This window comes from Littorina saxatilis, linkage group LG5 (genome assembly GCF_037325665.1).
Source record: "Littorina saxatilis isolate snail1 linkage group LG5, US_GU_Lsax_2.0, whole genome shotgun sequence".
Lineage (NCBI taxonomy): Eukaryota > Metazoa > Mollusca > Gastropoda > Littorinimorpha > Littorinidae > Littorina > Littorina saxatilis.
Window position 1 is genome coordinate 36,641,260 of NC_090249.1, and position 19,996 is coordinate 36,661,255.

At 42.4% G+C, this 19,996-nt stretch overlaps 2 protein-coding genes across 2 annotated transcripts in view; one reads left to right on the forward strand and one right to left on the reverse strand.

Annotated features, from left to right (window-relative positions):
• Nucleotides 1–1,594: 1,594 nt before the first annotated feature.
• Nucleotides 1,595–9,580, forward strand: LOC138967016 (UDP-N-acetylglucosamine transporter-like; the record flags this gene model as incomplete). Its single annotated transcript, XM_070339461.1, is given in 7 exon segments — nucleotides 1,595–1,797; nucleotides 2,328–2,466; nucleotides 3,164–3,286; nucleotides 3,871–4,051; nucleotides 4,455–4,573; nucleotides 5,163–5,296; nucleotides 6,322–9,580. Coding segments are annotated over 7 exon segments (996 nt in total), but the record flags the coding sequence as incomplete, so codon positions are not given.
• A 456-nt stretch (nucleotides 9,581–10,036) lies between these two features.
• LOC138967015 (serine palmitoyltransferase 1-like) overlaps nucleotides 10,037–19,996 on the reverse strand; it is a 45,703-nt gene continuing 35,743 nt past the window's right edge. The window contains exon 16 of the mRNA XM_070339460.1: nucleotides 10,037–15,852. Within this exon, the coding sequence (XP_070195561.1) occupies nucleotides 15,813–15,852 (40 nt within the window). The 3' untranslated portion in view covers nucleotides 10,037–15,812. The remainder of the gene's footprint in view (nucleotides 15,853–19,996) is intronic.

The following is a 19,996-nucleotide window of genomic DNA, read 5'->3' on the forward strand; positions in this document are numbered from 1 at the left end:
GTGCATGCGTGTGTCTATGTGTGTGGGTGCGCGTTAGTGTGTGTGAGCGTGCGTGCGTGCGTACGTGCGTGTGTGTATGTATGTGTGTGGATGCGCGCGCGTTTGTGTGTGTGTGTGTGTGTGTATATCTGTGAGTGTGGGTGCGCGCGCGTGCGCGCGTGTGTGTGTGTGTGTGTGTGTGTGTGTGTGCGTGTGTGTGTGTGTGCCAGTGCGTGTGTGTGTGTGCGTCGCCCTATGTCTGTCAGTTTAGGGTATCAATAGACTATAAGCGCCGGGGCACTTTCGATCAAACGTGCTTCATATGCATCACACATGTTCATGATCCAAACTTAAAGACACAGTCTTGCCCGTGCAAATGATTTGACCCACCACCTCGGACCTGTTCAGGCTTTTACATGGGAAAAACTATTGCTTCATTTGGACACATGCCAAAAATGAGCAGCCTGACTGCTTTCTGACCATAGTGAGAATTCTATGATGAATTAATTTCTTATCGGACACTGGCAATCAGTGAAAGTAATTCATGAAAACAATCCCAATAGCATAGGAAGCAATCAAAATGTTGATTTCTGATGAGTTTCCAAGTGGAGGGGATTGTATTATTCCATTACAAAGGCATCTTAGTGTATCTGAGATTTACAGCCGAAACGTTTACAACGGACGAATTGTGCCTTTAAAGTCTCTTTCTTTGCTTTTATCATCGGGACACAAGCTGTGCATGTTAGAACAGGTGGGAAGAAAATATATTTCCATCCTATGTTTTAGTTTAGAAAGTGATGAAGTTTCTACTATGTTGTAAAGTGATCATTTTGAGCGCAGTGGTCCATAGCCTCAGGATGTCTTTCAGTTTCGTGCAGATTTTTGTCGACTTGTTCTCGCAAACTTCTGAGCGACTTGGAACCAACTAAAATAGGTGGAAAGTAGGGTGAATATCTGCAATACCAACAGCACTTTTTAAGTCGCAGAGTTTAGCCGGTGCATCACAATTTTAGTTTATCTTATTTCAGAATTAAAAGAACAAACCGGTAAGGTAAGTTTATGGAACGCTTCATCATGAATTTGATTATTCATTCTAATTACGTTTGTCTGGTTGAATGGGTGGCTAGGTTGGTTGGTTCGTTGTTCTGTTTGTTGTTGATTGATTTTTGGACTGATGGCTATAGGTTGATTGGTAGGTTGGTAGGTTGGTATATTGGTATTGGTATCATATCGTCCTATGAGGTTACCCTCATGGAAATTCGGCTGCTTTCTCACTGCCATTGGGGAAAGCGAGCTGCCATACCCATTTTTTTCTCCTGCATGCGTGTATTTATGCTTTCAAGTCCTGAGAATTTTGCTGTGAACTTGGGATCTTTATCGTTTGCATGCGGGCTCACGGGGGTGTTCGAACACCGAGGAGAGTCTGCACAAAGTGGACTCTTGGAAATAAATCCCTCGCTGAACGTGGGGACCGAATCCACGCCGACAGCGACGACAGGTTTCAAGCCAGCGCCGATACCGAATTAGCTATCTCCCCCTCCCTCCCCCCCCCCCCCCCCCCCCCCCCCCCCCCCCCCATCCCGCTCATTTATTCATTCATTTTTTCGGTTTGCAGCGTAACATTCTGAACATGGATCGACGGAAGTCTGCAAGCCTCGGTGCACTTGTACTACAGACATCTGTACTGGCGCTGACAATTCGGTACTCGCGCACCGAGACAGTGGAAGGGCCTCGCTACCTTACGTCAACTGCCGTAGTGACGTCAGAGCTTGTCAAGCTTGTGGCTTGTCTCTACATGGTCTTCTACACTTCCACAAGGTAAGATGTAATACTTAATTCAAATGAGAGAAAACAAAATAGTACCGGTGACGACAGCTGCACTGTCACTTTATAAAGGTGACGCCAGTAGCATATAGCGTAAGCTGTGACGTCACCTTTATAAAGTGACAGTGCTGTCGTCACCGGTACGATTTTGTTTTCTCTCATTTGAATTATGTTCAAGAAATAGGAAATGACAGCATGCGAGGAAGGATTGTACCCTGTTTTGTGAAGCAAACAACAAGAAAATATCACCAACAGATTCGTCACCAAAACCGCTTTAAAACAGCCACACGTCTAGCTCGTTGCACTTGTCATTGTCAAAATAGGACTACCGTGTTTTTGAAATCAATAGTTTCAGTATTAATCAAGTAAATATCAAGCAGTTATGAGTGCGGCTTTACCACAATTTTTAGTGAGAGTGTACCACATTTATTATTGCGATTGTACCGTGTTTATCAGTGCGACTGTACTGGACTTATTAGTGTGACTGTACCGAATGTATTAGTGCGGCTGTACCTTATTTTCAGAAAGACGTGGGAAGCGATACGGGAAGATTTATTTGATGTAAAAGAGGCTGTGAAAACAGCAGTACCGTCCGGTCTCTACACTTTACAAAACAATCTGCAATTCATTGCTGTATCGCATCTAGATGCCGCCACTTTTCAGGTCAGTCAGTATACATGTCGGTTTGGAGGTTGTGGTGTTGGTGGTGGTGATGGTGATGTTGTTGTTGTTGATGGTGGTGGTCGAGGGGGGGGGGGGGAGCTACACTTTACAAAACACTAAGCAATTCATTACTGTTTCGCATCTTGATGCGATCATATGTGAGGTAAGTTACCTTGTCGGTGGTGTTGTTGTTGTCAGTGTTGGTGGTGGTGGAGAGGTCAGTCAGTATGTAAAGTTGAAGGTTGTTGTTTACAATATGGGATGTTGACGATAATGGTATAGGCGTTTTGTTGGCTGGCCTGACTCTTGACGTCTTTTTTTTGGCCTTAATCACCTTGTTTAGTTTTGTCCATGATGGTCAAATTTCCCCCAATATTTACATGCTGGCAAAGATACCAAAAAAATACATACAAAATTAATACTGATACGCACACAACGCACTGTACACTTGTATACATGTAGTAAATTAAATCTGGTACACGCACCGCCACCACCACAACCACAATACACCACTACCATCATCATCGTTACCACCGTGCACCACCACCACCACTTCGATCACTGCATTATCGCTGTTATCGCCATCATAATCGTTGTTGCTGCCGTCACATCAATACAGCAGCCTTAGAAACACCACCAGTAATGTCCTCATTGCGATATGATAGCAAACCCCCTAATGACGTCATTGTGGCCACAGGTGACGTATCAGCTGAAGATTCTTACGACAGCAGTATTCTCCGTGCTATTTTTACAACGCCAGCTGGACTCACTGCGCTGGTCAGCACTGGTCATGCTCACTGCTGGAGTGGCGTTAGTACAGGTATTTTAAAAAGAGATATAAATGTGCATTGTATTGTTTGTCTGCCTATCTATCTATCTCCCTGTGTCTCGGCCTCTGTCTCCCTATTTTTCTCTCTCTCTGTCTGTCTCTATCTCTATGATTTTTTGTTTCTTTCTCTCTCCCTTGCGCAATGTCTCTGTGCGTCTGTCTATATCTCTCTCTCTCTCTCTGTCTGCTTTTTTTTTGTAAGTTTTTTTTAAAATATTATATGTTTAGTAATTTTGTTTAAGGAAGGCAATGTACTGTGCCTTAAACCTTTTTCCTTGTAAAATAAAGTTCGTTCGTTCCTTCGTTCTCTTTTTTTCTCGCTCTCTCTCTCTCTCCGTCTGTTTTTTGTTGTTGTCTGTCTGTCTGTCTGTCTCTCTCCTTATCCCTCTAACTCTCCCTCAAACTGGCAAAATCGAACTGTGTTCTTGATTTCAGTGAACCTTCGCACGATCTCTCGTTTTACCAAAAGATTTACGCACCTTCGAACACCCTCATTACTTCAGCTTTTAAACCCAATTTTCCTTTCAAAGGCATAAATGCAGACATAAATGTATCAGTTATGTTTGTATCTACAGCTCGGTTCCGACGGAGGGGGAGGGGGAGGGGGAGGAGAAGGGGGGACGGGTGGAGGATCAACGATGGTGGGTCTGATGGCAGTGCTCATCATGTGTCTCAGCAGCGGCTGTGCTGGGGTCTACTTTGAGAAGATCCTCAAAGCATCTACGCAGTCATTGTGGGCCAAAAATGTACAGATGGGTGAGATTTTGTGTGTTTGTTTGTTTCTCTCTTTATTTGTTTATTGACCAGTGAACTAGTGAATTAGAGAGGAATTGGGAAAGAACGTGGGTAAGGGGAAAAGGAATCAGTCAATTGGTAAATCGCTTTGTGAGTCAGTCAGTCAGACAGTGTGTGTGTGTGTGTGTATGAGTGTGTGTGTGTGTGTGTGTGCGTGTGCATCATGTGTGTGTGCAAGCGTGTGTATATGTGTGTGTGTGTGTGTGTGTGTGTGTGTGTCTGCATGCATACATGCCGTATGCGCGCGTACGTGCATGCGTGCTCACATTTGTCCATTTGTGTGCGAAATTGTGCGTCCGCCTTTCATGCTGTGTGAACTGTTTTTCTACAATGTATGCATATCTATGTTTGTGTGTGTGTGCAGCGGTGTTCAGCGTGATCCTAGGGTTGCTAGGTGTGGTGACAAACGACTGGCAGAAGGTCCAGCAACACGGCTTCTTCCAGGGATACAACACTCTTACCGTCATCATTGTTCTACAGCAGGTCAGTCAAGAGAGAGTTTCTTTTTTTCTTGTTCTTCTTCTTCTGCGTTCATGGGCTGAAGCTCCCACGTACACTCGTAATATTTGCACGAGTGGGTTATTAAGTGAATGACTGTTTGCTCGTTTATGACATGTACATCTGTGCGTTCACGCAGGACGGCAAGAACCGACGCTTTGCATGCAATCACGAACCCACGCATACACCGCGGAGGCACATGCGCACATACACACACACTCATGCACTGACACAGCTACCCCCCCCCCCCCCCCAGCACACAGAAACATACACCCATACACATACACGCACGTACACACACACACACACACACACACACACACACACACACACACACACACACACACACACACACACACACACACACAAACACTCACAATGACCTTAACTTTAAGCTCCTTTCCCCATCACGTCATCCCCCCCCCCCCCTCTCCCAACCACCTTGCACAACAGGCACACAGTTTAAATCCTCTTGTTAACATACACAAATCTACCACTGTACCAGGCGTTGATTAGAAAAAGTGTAGTCTTCCTGCAATTGTTATAAATTTTATTGTTATTACTTGTTTTTCAGGCCTTTTTAGGACTAATCATTTCACTGGTGATGAAGTATGCCGACAACATTCTCAAGGGTTTTGCTTCGGCACTTTCCATCATCATGACTTCATTTATTTCCTACATCTTTCTTCATGATCTCCAACCATCGTGGTGAGTGTTAATCAGGCACAGTCCTTTCTCTGTAAGTAATTACACTCTCTATCTGAAATCTGACCAGGCTGACCAAGACCATCCCTCTACTTGGACATATACCAAAAATCAACAACTTCGGTTTGTTTGTTCGTTCATGGGCTGAAACTCCCACGGCTTTTACGTGTATGACCGTTTTTACCCCGCCATATATTTAGGCAGCCATACGCCGCTTTCAGAGGAAGCATGCTGGGTATTTTCGTGTTTCTATAACCCACCAAACTCTGACATGGATTACAGGATCTTTTTCGTGTGCACTTGGTCTTGTGCTTGCGTGTACACACGGGAGTGTTGACTCTGAGAAATAAATCTCTCGCCGAACGTGGGGACGAACTCACGCTGACAGCGGCCAACTGGATACAAATCCAGCGCGCTACCGACTGAGCTACATCCCCGCCCAACAACTTGGGTGATTTCCTTGCAGCGGTAATGTTTGTTTGTAGATGAACAATTACATTTCTTAATTGTCACTAGTTTCAACCTGCGTTACTAAATCATCCCAAAAGAAGCAGTCGCGATGTTGAATATCCCAGGGCAGATTTATATTAGTGAGTCGAACAGGATTTCACAGGATAAGAAGACTGTGGAAGGGATGGAGCTTGGGAGGGTGGAAGGTGGGGTGGGTGATAGAGTGAGGGGTACGCGAGGAGCAGGAAGGGAGGGGGGGGGGGGGGGGGGGGTTAAAAATAAAAGGGATAAGAGTAAGCATGTATGATGTGTGGCAGGGAGACATCAGGGAAATCACATCACTGTACAGTGGACCCACCCCCCCCCCCCCCTTTTAAGACCCTCCAATTTAAAGACTCACTCCTTTTTCAGGCCTTGTTTTTCTCAGACTTTCTGTTCTTAACCTCTGTAAAATTTACCCCCATTTTAGACTCCCTTATTTTAAAGACCAGATTTTTTCAGATTTTTTTTAGGTCTAAACAGTGCCACTGTACCAAAATTATCCTGAATTTGCTATCATTCTCTTGATTCTGTTTCAGTTCTTTCTTGAATGGCTCCATCATAGTGATGGGAGCAGTGCTCATGTACAATGTGGATCGCTCCGCCCAACAACACACACTGGAGACCATTGTCTGACCAGCCTTGGTTATTGTGCTTCATACTTCTGTGAAAACAGCCAATGCTTCCGGTGATATCAAATCAACAGTGAAATGGAAATGATGTCATACCAACAGGCAAAGGGTAATGATGTCATACCAACAGAGAAATGGTAATAATGTCATACCAACAGGCAAAGGGTAATGATGACATACCAACAAATGATGTCATACCAACAGGCAAATGGTAATAATGTCATGCAAACAGTAAAATGGTAATGATGTCATGCCAACAGTAAAATGGTATTGATGTCATACCAACAGTGAAATGATGATGTCATGCCAACAGTGAAATGATAATGATGTCATACAAACAGTGAAATGATCATGTCATACCAACAGTGAAATGGTAATGATGTCATACCAACAATGAAATGATGATGTCATGCCAACAGTGAAATGGTAATGATGTCATACCAACAGTGAAATGGTAATGATGTCATACCAACAGTGAAATGGTAGTGATGTCATGCCAACAGTGAAATGGTAATGATGTCATACCAACAGTGAAATGATGATGTCATACCAACAGAGAAATGGTAATGATGTCATGCCAACAGTGAAATGGTAATGATGTCATACCAACAGAGAAATGATAAAGATGTCATGCCAACAGTGAAATGGTAATGATGTCATACCAACAGAGAAATGGTAATGATGTCATGCCAAGAGTGAAATAGTAATGATGTCATACCAACAGTGAAATGATAATGTCATATCAACAGTGAAATGGTAATGATGTCATGCCAACAGTAAAATGGTATTGATGTCATACCAACAGTGAAATGATGATGTCATGCCAACAGTGAAATGATGATGTCATACCAACAGTGAAATGATGTCATATCAACAGTGAAATGGTAAAGATGTCATACCAACAGTGAAATGGTAATGATGTCATACCAACAGAGAAATGGTAATGATGTCATGCCAACAGTAAAATGGTAACGATGTCATACCAACAGTGAAATGATGTTGTTATGCCAACAGTGAAATGGTAATGATGTCATATCAATAGTGAAATGGTAATGATGTCATACCAACAGTGAAATGGTAATGATGTCATACCATCAATGAAATGATGATGTCATGCCAACAGTGAAATGGTAATGATGTCATATCAATAGTGAAATGGTAATGATGTCATACCAACAGTGAAATGGTAATGATGTCATACCATCAATGAAATGATGATGTCATACCAACAGGGAAATGGTAATGATGTCATGCCAACAGTGAAATGGTAATGATGTCATACCAACAGTGAAATGGTAATGATGTCATACCAACAGTGAAATGGTAATGATGTCATGCCAACAGTGAAATGGTAATGATGTCATGCCAACAGTGAAATGGTAATGATGTCATACCAACAGGGAAATAGTAATGATGTCATGCCAACAGTGAAATGGTAATGATGTCATGCCAACAGTGAAATGGTAATGATGTCATACCAACAGTGAAATGGTAATGTCATACCAACAGTGAAGTGATAATGTCATATTCACAGTGAAATGGTAATGATGTCATATCAATAGTGAAATGGTAACGATGTCATACCAACAGTCAAATGGTAATGATGTCATACCAACAGAGAAATGGTAATGATGTCATGCCAACAGTAAAATGGTAATGATGTCATGCCAACAGTGAAATGATGTCATACCAACAGTGAAATGATGATGTTATACCAACGGTGAAATTATAATGTCATATCAACAGTGAAATGGTAAAGATGTCTTACCAACAGTTAAATGGTCATGAGGTCATACCTACAGTGAAATGGTAATGATATCATACCAACAGTCACATGTAATGATGTCACACCAGCAGTCAAATGATGATGGGCATAACACTAACAGTCAAGTGTTCATTATATCATACCTACAGTCAAATGATAATGTTATCACGCCAACAGTATAATGGCGATGATGATATCACGCAAACTGTCAAGTCATTAACAGCTATTGTGTTTTCAGCGTAGCAATAGGGTCCGATATTTAGACGAGACAAGTATAATGCCGACGAGTCGAAGACGAGTCGCATTATACTTGTTCGAGTCTAAATATCGGACCCTATTGCTACGCTGAAAAAACAATAGCGATTATATAGCTGTTCTGACCTTGATTTGTTGTTCCAAACTTACAAAATGACAGTTTTTGCGTTGATGCGTTGACCTCAGGTTTTGATAGCAGACGTCGTTTCTTATGCGCATTAGTTTTGCGCAGGCGCCACACTGACTTGGGAAAAAAACTCGATTTGACAACACAACTGTTAAACAGCTTTTTATTAGTTCATTCGTATACAACAAAAAGAAGTTTAATTTTTTTAAATTTTGAGCAAGACTACTTATGAAGAAGACCAAAACACAACATCAACGGAAAACTAGAAACAACTGAAGAACTAGGATGCAACAAGGGGAGGAGAAGAGAACAGCTAATCCGTACAACGCGAGCAGACGGCAGCGAAGTTTATAGCTTGGGTGAATGGCATTTATACTTGTCTCGTCATGAAGCGAATTTTTCAACCTCAGTTATAAACGACTACATGAATGTCAGTGCCATGGGTTGTACATCAATACTTCAGAGGGGAAGTGGGGTATTTAGTGTGGAGTTACGAGATAAGAAAAGCTGAATGCGAAAGTTTGTGTCAGTCGGCAACTGTGAGCTCAGATCAGCTCACACAGGCACACAAAAACGGCTGTTCCGTTTTACTCCCCTGTTTGTACTACATCTTTTGACTTTGGGCATTTTGTGGTGTTTAGGGACAGAAAATAATTGGTTTAGTCCTGTTTCATCGGGAAGTTAGCAGAAAAGGGTATGCTTTCGACATTTGTAAAGCTGAAAAACATTCCCGAGAAGAATTTCAAGTTGTCAGTGTATGCTAGCTGTTGTCGATTGAAACATCGTGTGGTACAGATGGGTAAACCGGAACCATGCGTCTTTGTTATTGCCAATATGCTTTTGGGAGGGGGTGGGGGGGACCATGTAAATGTGTCTTTATGTGAAAATGGTGATTCGGTGTCTTCTTTTTTTGTTGGAACAAACTTGCTGTTAAGATCAGGTTCTACGGTTCTTTCATAGCTTCATGTATACGTGTATCTCATGTCAATCATATAATCAGAGAAAGAGAAAGGGGGAGATATAGAGAGAGAGGAATGAGAGAGAGAGACAGACAGACGGAAAAAGAGAGAAATAGAGAAAAGAGTGACAGACAAACAGAAACAGAGAAAGAGAGAGATGCTACATTTGAAGATTTTAAAGACGAGGATTGGCCTGAACAGTCATCTTTGCATTCACTGATGGACACGAAGTTGTGGTTGTCTTCGCCCATGAAGGATGAACATCCTCAACAATTGCCAAATGCCGCTGGAGTGATGCAATAAAAAGTGTTTTACCTGAACATGTTTTAACTGATTTCACTTATTTTTTGTGAAGAGGTCTGTACACATTTGTGTACACAAATGTGTGTTTAGCTTTGTTCGCAAACACAGATATGTGCAAGTTGAAATTACCGCATTCTTTCTGGAGAATGTGTGTGTGTGTATGTGCTCATATATTTTATGCACCAATGTATAAAAACAAAAAAACAAAATACAAACAAGCAATTAATTTATTATTTTAGTATAGTGTAAAAGACATCACATGAACAAGTCACAAATTATGATTATAAATTGAGTAGCAAAGCAAAGAAGGAAACTCATCATTCACTCATGTGCTGTCAAATCACATTCAGCCACAAAATCTAACATCACGATTACATCACATAAATCACCTATGTACAAATAACCCAGACGATACTTGCTCAATTACTGTCTGCTTCTGAGAAAGGATTTCGCTTATGTGGACCCCAGAACTTTCTTTCTTTCTTTATTTGCTGTTTAACGTCGTTTTCAACCACGAAGGTTATATCGCGACGGGGGAAGGGGGAAGATGGGATAGAGCCACTTGTCAATTGTTTCTTGTTCACAAAAGCACTAATCCAAAATTTGCTCCAGGGGCTTGCAACGTAGTACAATATATTACCTTACTGGGAGAATGCAAGTTTCCAGGACAGAGGACTTAACATTTCTTACATACTGCTTGACTAAAATCTTTACAAACATTGACTATATTCTATACAAGAAACACTTAACAAGGGTAAAAGGAGAAACAGAATCCGTTAGTCGCCTCTTACGACATGCTGGGGAGCATCGGGTAAATTCTTTCTCGTCCCAACCAATATGGGACTCACCTAACACGCGGACCCCAGAACAAAGACTCTCAAATGCTTGAAATTGACCGTACTGTTGGCAGGTCCCCTGTTCTTCAATCCGGCACATGTCAATATTCTGTTATAGGGTGCACTATATCTGTCATAAAGTGTATGTGCTCTGTATTCTGCTCACAGTCACAGGATCGAGTGCTGATACAGTGATACCTTTGTCTTATGACTTCATAAAAGCTGAGAAATGTAGGTGTTAAAAAGAGAGGGAATCTTATAATGGAGATAGGGGCCCGGGTAGCTCAGGTGGTAGAGCACTGGACTTGTGATCGAAAAGTCGCTGGTTCGAATCCGGGCCGGGCCGGGCCGGACACAGGTCAACTTTATGTGCAGACCCAGAGACGGTATTCATCTTTCTTTCTTTATTTGGTGTTTAACGTCGTTTTTAACCACGAAGGTTATATCGCGACGGGGGAAGGGGGGAGATGAGATAGAGCCACTTGTCAATTGTTTCTTGTTCACAAAAGCACTAATCAAAAATTTGCTCCAGGGGCTTGCAACGTAGAACAATCGGTATTCATCTCCCACCCCTGTGTCACCACAGTGGCACGTAAAAGACCTCGGTCATTCTGCCATAAGTGCAGATGGCTGATACCACCTAAACACGCATACACTTGTGTATCTCATCTAAAGTCGGGTTAAAACCCGGGAACATGCCCCTAATGGCTTTGCCGTGAGGGCGTAAAACTTGAATTTCTCTCATAATGGAGATAAATTTAGTGACACTTTGAATTTTTGTTTATTTGTTGCTTAACGTCCAGCCGACTACGCAGAGCCATATCAGGACGAGGAAGGGGGGGATGAAGGGGGCCACTTGTCAAGCGATTCCTGTTTACAAATGCACTAACCCATTACTTGTGTCCCAGCAGGCTTTAGTAAAACTAAATTAATACCTACTGGAAGATTACCAGTTTCCAGTATGTTAAAATAGGCTTAACCTATCTACTGCTGGACTTACATCAGAACACTAACAGATTAAACTATACATGAATCGCGAGACAAGCGGCAAGAGAAGAGATTTTTGGAAAAAATACAGGTGAATGAGCAAGAAGGCAGAAAAAAGAAAAGAATTCATGAAGAAAAAGAGAGCATGACAGGAAAGAGGAACCAAAAATCTACCTAACAGCAAACTAGAAAGCTCCTGCGGTTCCAAAAACAGGAGGGGCCTTTAATTTCATAACCGCAGTGCCCCACTGCGGGAGACACTTTGAATACAACTTCTGAGAAAATGAGGTCTTACAGTAGAGGGAGTCTTCTGATAGAGGATCTTAACAGAGGTTTCACTGTACAGTATTCAAAATGTTCGGCCTCACTGTGACACTACCTGAAATGCATCAAGTACAGAAGGAAACTGCAGACATGTGTTTTCAGTTCACAGGTTTTGAAAAGAAGACTAAAATAGGAACAACCAAAGTCAAGTACAAAAAAAATCGTAGATGTTGCAAAACCTTGTGGCTGACATCCACACATGCGCTCTGTGTAAAAACAAGTTCAATAAATATCATTCCAAAAATCATAAACAAGAACAGAAAAACTATGTACAGTTTGTTCAGCTTAAAGAGGCAGTCCTTCACACGCATTGTGCTTCACAACAATCACACACATCAATCAAGCCCTGTGCGACCATGACAAAAACTAAGCCCTTTAACGACTCAAAAGAGTCCCAGCTTTCAAATTTCAAATTACTCTAAGACCAATTTGACATGATTAATAACATTTTTACTTGATTACTCTAAAACCAAATTGACATGATTAATAACATTTTTACTTGATTACTCAAAGAACAATTTGCCATGATTTAATTACATTTTTTTTAACCACAAGTCAAGTGTCTGCAGAAAAAATTCAGTCAAGTCCTAACGTGATCCAAATAAATGTATCTTATCTGAAAGTGAAAGCAAAACACAGCTTTGTGTGCTTCTTCAACAGTACAAAAGTAGCAAGGAAATCATTCCGTCAAAACTGTTTAGTGTCATTTTTGTACTTCACTCACATTCATGCCTGAGGCATCAATCTACAAACTGTCATCTGAATGATCATCCTATGGTTAAGAAGCATCAAGATAAAAAGCTGGGGGAAAAAAAAAGTTGCAAAATAACATACATGTACTGATATTCACCAATAAAGATACATGCGTTTCATCATAATTTGACAGCAGATCCTCAGGGGCTGTGGTTATGCTAAAGAATAGCGTCCCAATAGACGCTTTTTGAAATTAACTGTCGGGTTTGCACGGGTGTGTCTCAAACAAGTGTACAGGAACCATGAGCTGTTTGTCTGAGTAAAGCAAGGGTACTCACTCTTTCACAACCCATACAAACCCGACAGAAACCCCACACTGAAATTTCTCTGTATGAGATAATAAAGTATTCGTATTCGTATTCGTATTCGTATTTATACAATTTGTCTATTTAACTCACTCCAGCAAGTCCATCATGCAGTTTTATGGAATGAATTGAATTTCAAAGTCAAAGTTATCACTTTTCATCACAATTTTACTTTAGTTTCAACACACTGCCATGGTTCCCTTAGCCTGCAAATTTGGTACCTCCAAATAGCTTATTTGAATTTAGGACACTATTCTTGAACATAACCAAGAGAGTTCATGCATGTACGTGTATATATACCAACAAGTATCTTACAACCATAATGAACAATGCACTCACATGTACCAAGGGGGTACACATCTTTTTCTCACATACGTGTACATGTTTGATTACACCCATTGTTCATGCCACACACTGTCATGCCACACACTGTAAACATCATTAATAACCATAAAATGATTTAAATCGAAAATGTTAATAATAAATTTTCATTTGATTAATATACTTACCCAATTCACATAATAGCAATTTACTTCAGTTTAGTGCTAGAACGCTGAAACTACGCTCAACCCTGGTAAGGGGGGGAAGTAACCCTAAAAATAGAACAACCTTGACGGTCACATGACGCCAGGTCAAGGCTACCTCCCAGCATGCATTGCGCACGCGTGCTCTCGCCGCCATCTTGTATTCATTCTACTCTTCAGCGACAGCGTCTAAGGACGTGTTTTGGATTACGCTCAGAGGCTATTCTTTAGCCCACTGCTTCTTCGGCAGACTTTCCCTGGTTCACGTCTGTATCTTAGCTTTCTAGCTGAGATTGGGTGAGATTTTTCCATTTTCTTTTGTTTTATTTGATTTCGTTTGCCACAAGTTAGTCTGTTTACTTTCGTCTGCAAGACTAACTCCAGTATGGCGGACAGTGGGAAGAAGAAACCCAGCTCTAGACAGGTAGCCAATACAGAGTCTCCGTCTAAGAAAGCGGCTATGGATGTTTATAGGGTTACTTCCCCCCTTACCAGGGTTGAGCGTAGTTTCAGCGTTCTAGCACTAAACTGAAGTAAATTGCTATATGTGAATTGGGATAAGATATGTAATTTAATTATGCCGCTTAAGGAGGGGGTGGGGTGAGGAACAAAATTGTAAAATCGTTACCTTCCACCTAATGTCCAAACAATACATAAAGTGTAGTGGATACTAAATACAACAAAACTTGGATTAGTGATTATAACAAATAAATAAATAGAACAAGAAGGGCAAAGCCCATACGACTCACATGCTTTACACATTTTTCCTACCAAAATACATGTGACCTTGACCCAAGGTCAAGGTCATCCAAGGTCATGCAACACAAAGCTGTTAATTCAAGACATAGGAAGTACAATGGTGCTTATTGGCTCTTTCTACCATGAGATATGGTCACTTTTAGTGGTTCACTACCTTATTTTGGTCACATTTCATAAGGGTCAAAGTGACCTTGACCTTGATCATATGTGACCGAATGTGTCTCATGATGAAAGCATAACATGTGCCCCACATAATTTTTAAGTTTGAAACAGTTATCTTCCATAGTTCAGGGTCAAGGTCACTTCAAAATATGTATACAATCCAACTTTGAAGAGCTCCTGTGACCTTGACCTTGAAGCAAGGTAAACCAAACTGGTATCAAAAGATGGGGCTTACTTTGCCCTATATATCATATATAGGTGAGGTATTGAATCTCAAAAACTTCAGAGAAAATGGGAAAAATATGAAAAATAGCTGTTTTTTAGGCAACATTTAAGGCCCCTGCGACCTTGACCTTGAAGCAAGGTCAAGATGCTATGTATGTTTTTTGGGGCCTTGTCATCATACACCATCTTGCCAAATTTGGTACTGATAGACTGAATAGTGTCCAAGAAATATCCAACGTTAAAGTTTTCCGGACGTCCGGACGGACGGACGGACGGACGGACGGACGACTCGGGTGAGTACATAGACTCACTTTTGCTTCGCATGTGAGTCAAAAATCAACAAACAAACCAACAAACCAAAAAACAAACAAACAAATCATAATAAAGCTGTCTCTCTGTCAACATCTGCGCACAAGAGGTTCTTCAAATGTAAAGCCTCTGACATAATCCCCATTAGAATTGATAGCACACACACTAAATAAAACTATAATTACCCAGTCAAAACACACAGAAAATGATGAGCATCAAACAATCTGACAAACAAGTCTCAACCAGAGACATCTTCAATCCAGTTTTTGTTAATTATCAAAGAACATGAAGATCATATCAGAATTACGTTTTTCCCACACACAAATGAAGAGGGAGAAAGAGAGAGTTCCAAGAAGAACAGCTGTTGTCATGTCCAAAGTAGAGCTTGTGTTTTAAGATGAAGAAGATACTCAACAGCATAGATTTAGTGATGCATGAGTGATGCACTGCCCAATACATCTTTAAATGTAATAAACAAAAACCTGTAAGTTAATCTTTGAAAATGAAATAAAAACCCAGCTGTAACGAAGTATGGTGCCTAGATCCTGGGACTTCACTCATGAATATGCGCCCAGAATTCCACTTGTGGTGCAAAGCTGTCAAAGATAAAGGACGGTCCTCATGAGCTAAAACAACCAGCTTATCTTTTAATCATCTCCAGGCATTGTGTTCACATTCTTGCAGTTCTCGGACTGTACGCATGGCATGTCAAGAGGATGGCAGATGAATACAGTTTGCTGTTGCACTCTATACAATATGTCAGGTGTTGTTCTCCATTGGATCTGTGTGAGGGTGGTAAGGAATGTTAACTGTGAGCTTCAGCGCTGTCACCACCGCCGCCATGTCTGCAAATTGTAAACAAAATATAAAATTTCAAAAATAAATTTTGATTTAATTAATATACTTACCAACTCACATAGAAAGCATTAACTTCAGTTAAAGTGCTAGGACACTGAACTACGCTTCACCCCAAAGGGGAAGCAACCCCCTAAAAAAGAACGGCCTTGACCTCTAACCCAAGCTATACAAGAGTCGAGGTCATACCGTCACGTGACCTATCACGCGTGACTCAACCGCCGCCATGTTGAAACCTCACTCCCACTGAAGTGATCTGTTCATTTTTAGGGAAACCCTAAGCAATAACTTCGTTTTGTGATAAGACATTGAAGCACTCTTGCATGGCAACATGGGGAAATAACTCTGAAACAAAAACCGTATGCCATATAAGGCATGGTCCTTAGCGGTTATTTCCACTACCGGTGTACTGCGCCTGCGCAGGATGTATACCGGTGAAACTCATCCCGTATTAAACATATACCCCCTTTAAAACATTTGCGGGGCAGGCTGGGAGGGAATTCAATATGTGAGTTGGTAAGTATATTAATTAAATCAAAATTTATTTTTGAAATTTTATATTAAATTACATATTCTTACGCAACTCACATAGAAAGCAGATTGCTAATTTAGGTGGTGGGCAAATGAACTCACAGTTAACATCTTGCAAGTATCTGGCCTGTAGCTACAAAAGCTGGCAAACCGAAATTTCTGTTCTGCCGAGCACCAGATACGTCCCCAGGAAAAACATAAAAAGACATCTTCTGCAGAAGATGTCTAGTAGATGTGTGCTAAAAAAGCGGGTACTTAAAATACCCCGCCGATAGAAACTCATGACTACGTCCCTGAACGTTCAATGAGCTGCATTCATGACTTATGTAAGTCTCTCAGACTTGAGAACAGGTAAAGAAGAGGCCTACACTCTGACCTCTTGAGCCCGTGCTGCCTGAAAAGGGAGGACTGACTGCCCCCCCCCCCCCTTTTCCTTGCCACCACTGTAAGCATGCCTAATCAATGTGGCAGTCCATTTAGCTAAGGTTGACTTCACTAAATCATTGCCTCTAGAAGAGGCTAATTTTGTCAAGGATTAAACAATCCGAACTCAAAAACTCCAAAACTAGGAGCAAGTCCCAAGTCGGGACTGGAGATTTGCTTTCAGCCAACCAAAGGGAGGTTCCCTTTAATCACGCTGGCTACAAAGAACCCAAGTGAAAATATATTGCGACCTAGCTGTGTCAGTGCAACTGAAATCACATAAAGTCTTAATTCAGAGACGTGGGAGAAAAATCGGAAAGCCAGGATAGGTGGTTCGCCACCCGCATTGAACGGAGAGAAGTGGAGTTCTTTCCGTTAATATACGCCATTAGTTCCAAGCCAGTCAAAGTGACACAAAACGAAGACGCTGAACCCCTATGGAATCTCTAAACCAAATCCAGAGTTGGGGCAGAAGACCCTGAGCGTCTCAATGATTCCCTTACAGTAGACACCCGTGTGGCTCGAGTGTAAAAACGGCGCCCTCTTGCCAGCCCAAAGGACTGGCAACCAAGATTGAATGGGCCCATAATGTGCGACCAACAGGCCGCTCAAAGTAAAATCGAGAGTATTATCCGGGAACAGGGAGACGAACATTTAGCAGAAGGTGATAGTACCGAGAGGCAAAACTTCTATCAGCGGCTTCTCCAAATTCACCGGAAGGAGAAGAAGCGCGTAGTGAGATAGGGTCCAATCCGAGTGGACATTCTTGGCCGACTGACTAGAGTCTGCCAATAAATACATAGAGCCTCTAAGAAAGGTACTTCACCGCTAAAAAGATCTCGTGGTGGAAAAAACCACATCAAAACCTCGCATGCTCGCTGTGGCAGTAATAAGGGGCGAGATGCCACCCCCTGCTTATTGAGATAAAAGACCACTGTGGTGTTGTCTGATTGAATCAACACAAGTTCTCCCCTGACAAGAGGAAAGAAATCCGCAAGAGACAGAACTGCTTCGCTGGTGGAGAGAGAACCAACGGGAACGCCCTGCATGAGCAGTGGTGTGAGAATCCAAAGATTGGTTGTGTCTGTGAACCAGTCAAGACAAGAGGCGAAGCCATCAAGGCTCACGTAAGAAATCGACAAACAGTAACACAAACTCAATCACTCCGTCACACACACACACACACACACACACACACACACACACACACACACACACACACACACACACACACACACACACACACACACACACACAGAAAGAGCATAGGTGAAACTGTGCAAGAAAGCGAGACACTAGATCTAGATCTGTCTGTCTGCATGTAGCCTACTTACAAGGACACGACTGCCAACTAGTCTCGGCGCGCTCAAAATAATAATGACCGAGACTGTCAGTACTTCCTTCGCGTGACGTCTAACCCTCTTACGTCATAATGTGACGTCAATGTAATGTGACGTCTTCAAATGTTAGAGTTTCTACCACAGACATACACACGCACAGACGCACGCACGCACGCACGCACGCACGCACGCACAGACAGACAAAGTTACGATCGCATAGGCTACACTTACGTGAGCCAAAAAGACACTAACATGTTCCAGCTCTTCATTTGATTGCTTAGAAAACGAAACCAGAGCCCTGAAGATCTGAATTAAATATATGCACGATCTATATAAGTGACCCAACAGGAAGGGCCCCAGTGCCTCCCTCAATAAAGTGGAAGTTCTAATCGCCCCTCCAGCCGCTGTGGGAAAACACAGAGGCAGAGAGAAGAACACTAAGACTCCAGTTGACAAGTGCCAAGAGTATGCAAGAAAGCGTGCTATTGTTTGCCCACTGAAGCCTACCGCTAAATCGCCTCGAGGAGATAAAGTGGTGGGTATTTGGCAACGTGCCACACCGAGAAGAAGATGAAAACCAAAGCTGAGAACGGCCAGCTTAGCGCTTTTCTCTGATAAGAAAAGCCGAGGCGTGCCGTGGGCTTTTCCTTTTGCTGTGAGATTCTCTCTGTTAAAGAGTCCGCGTGCAAAGAGGAGGATTCGCAAAGAAAAACCCTCGAGCAAGGAAGAGATTTAAGTCTCACCGACAGAACAATACTGTCGGCCGAGGCCTTTTCCCAGAAGAACAGCAAAGCTAAGCCCTTTGAATATGTGTCCCGACAGACCACAAAGGCATCCCATCCCGTGAGTACGAAACCGCACAAGGGAAAGAATGAATCAAAGTCTTGCACCAAGACGATAATAGAAAGAAGTGAGGCCACGATCTTCCACAGCCAGGAGATCATTGTTCTTGAAAACATACAGTTTCTCCTTGCTATGAACATTAAAGATGTATGATCGACAAGTACGGTGCAACCGGAAGCGGTTCCGTAGTACGAAGAAAAGAATAAACTAAGTTCTTAGGCTTGGTGTAACCTAGGCCTACGGATATCGCTCAGCGAGTGAAGCGTTACTTGCGCGGGTGACGCAAGCGAAAGCAACGCCGCATCGCTGCCCACAAAGGAAGTGGTGGAAAAGGAGAATCATATGAGAAAACTTCCCCAAGTTAAAATTCTAGAGCCAGACAAGAAAGCGTCCCTGCGTGTGTAAACCGCAAGTGCGTACAACCGTGCCACGACTGACATTTGTTCGGCTGAAACCTTAGCCAAAGAGGCCAGGAGTATGGGGACGTCTTTCACGCTAGAGTCGTTTCGAAATACGAAAGGATCCGACGACACCGCGATCGACCGCGAAAGAGATCGAAGAAGTGTCTCTGAAAGAGACGCAAGTTCCAACGAGTATCTTCCCGTTTCATCCAAACCAAGTAATGCGCCTTCAGAGTAAGCACAATGTTTGTCCAAACGATAGACATCCTCTCTGAGATTAGCCGACTCCGGAGTGACCGGAAGCGGTGCACTCGGCAAAGCGTAAGTCTCAATAAGACTGTGATGACGACGGGAGAGAGCAAACTTGCGTGAATGAAACGAAGTGCTCGACTTCCGTAACTGGTCTGAGGCAAGCCATAGCTGAGCAGCATCAGGAGCCTGACCGTGTGCAGCCAGTAAAGGCACAGTATCCACAGGCAAGCACCCTGGAAAGTTCGTAAGCAACAGAAGGAGACTCGCTAAAACGATATCCCTGAACTTCCATTAAAGCAGGGCGGAAATCACCCACCACTGAGGGTGGTGGTGCCGCAGAGCTT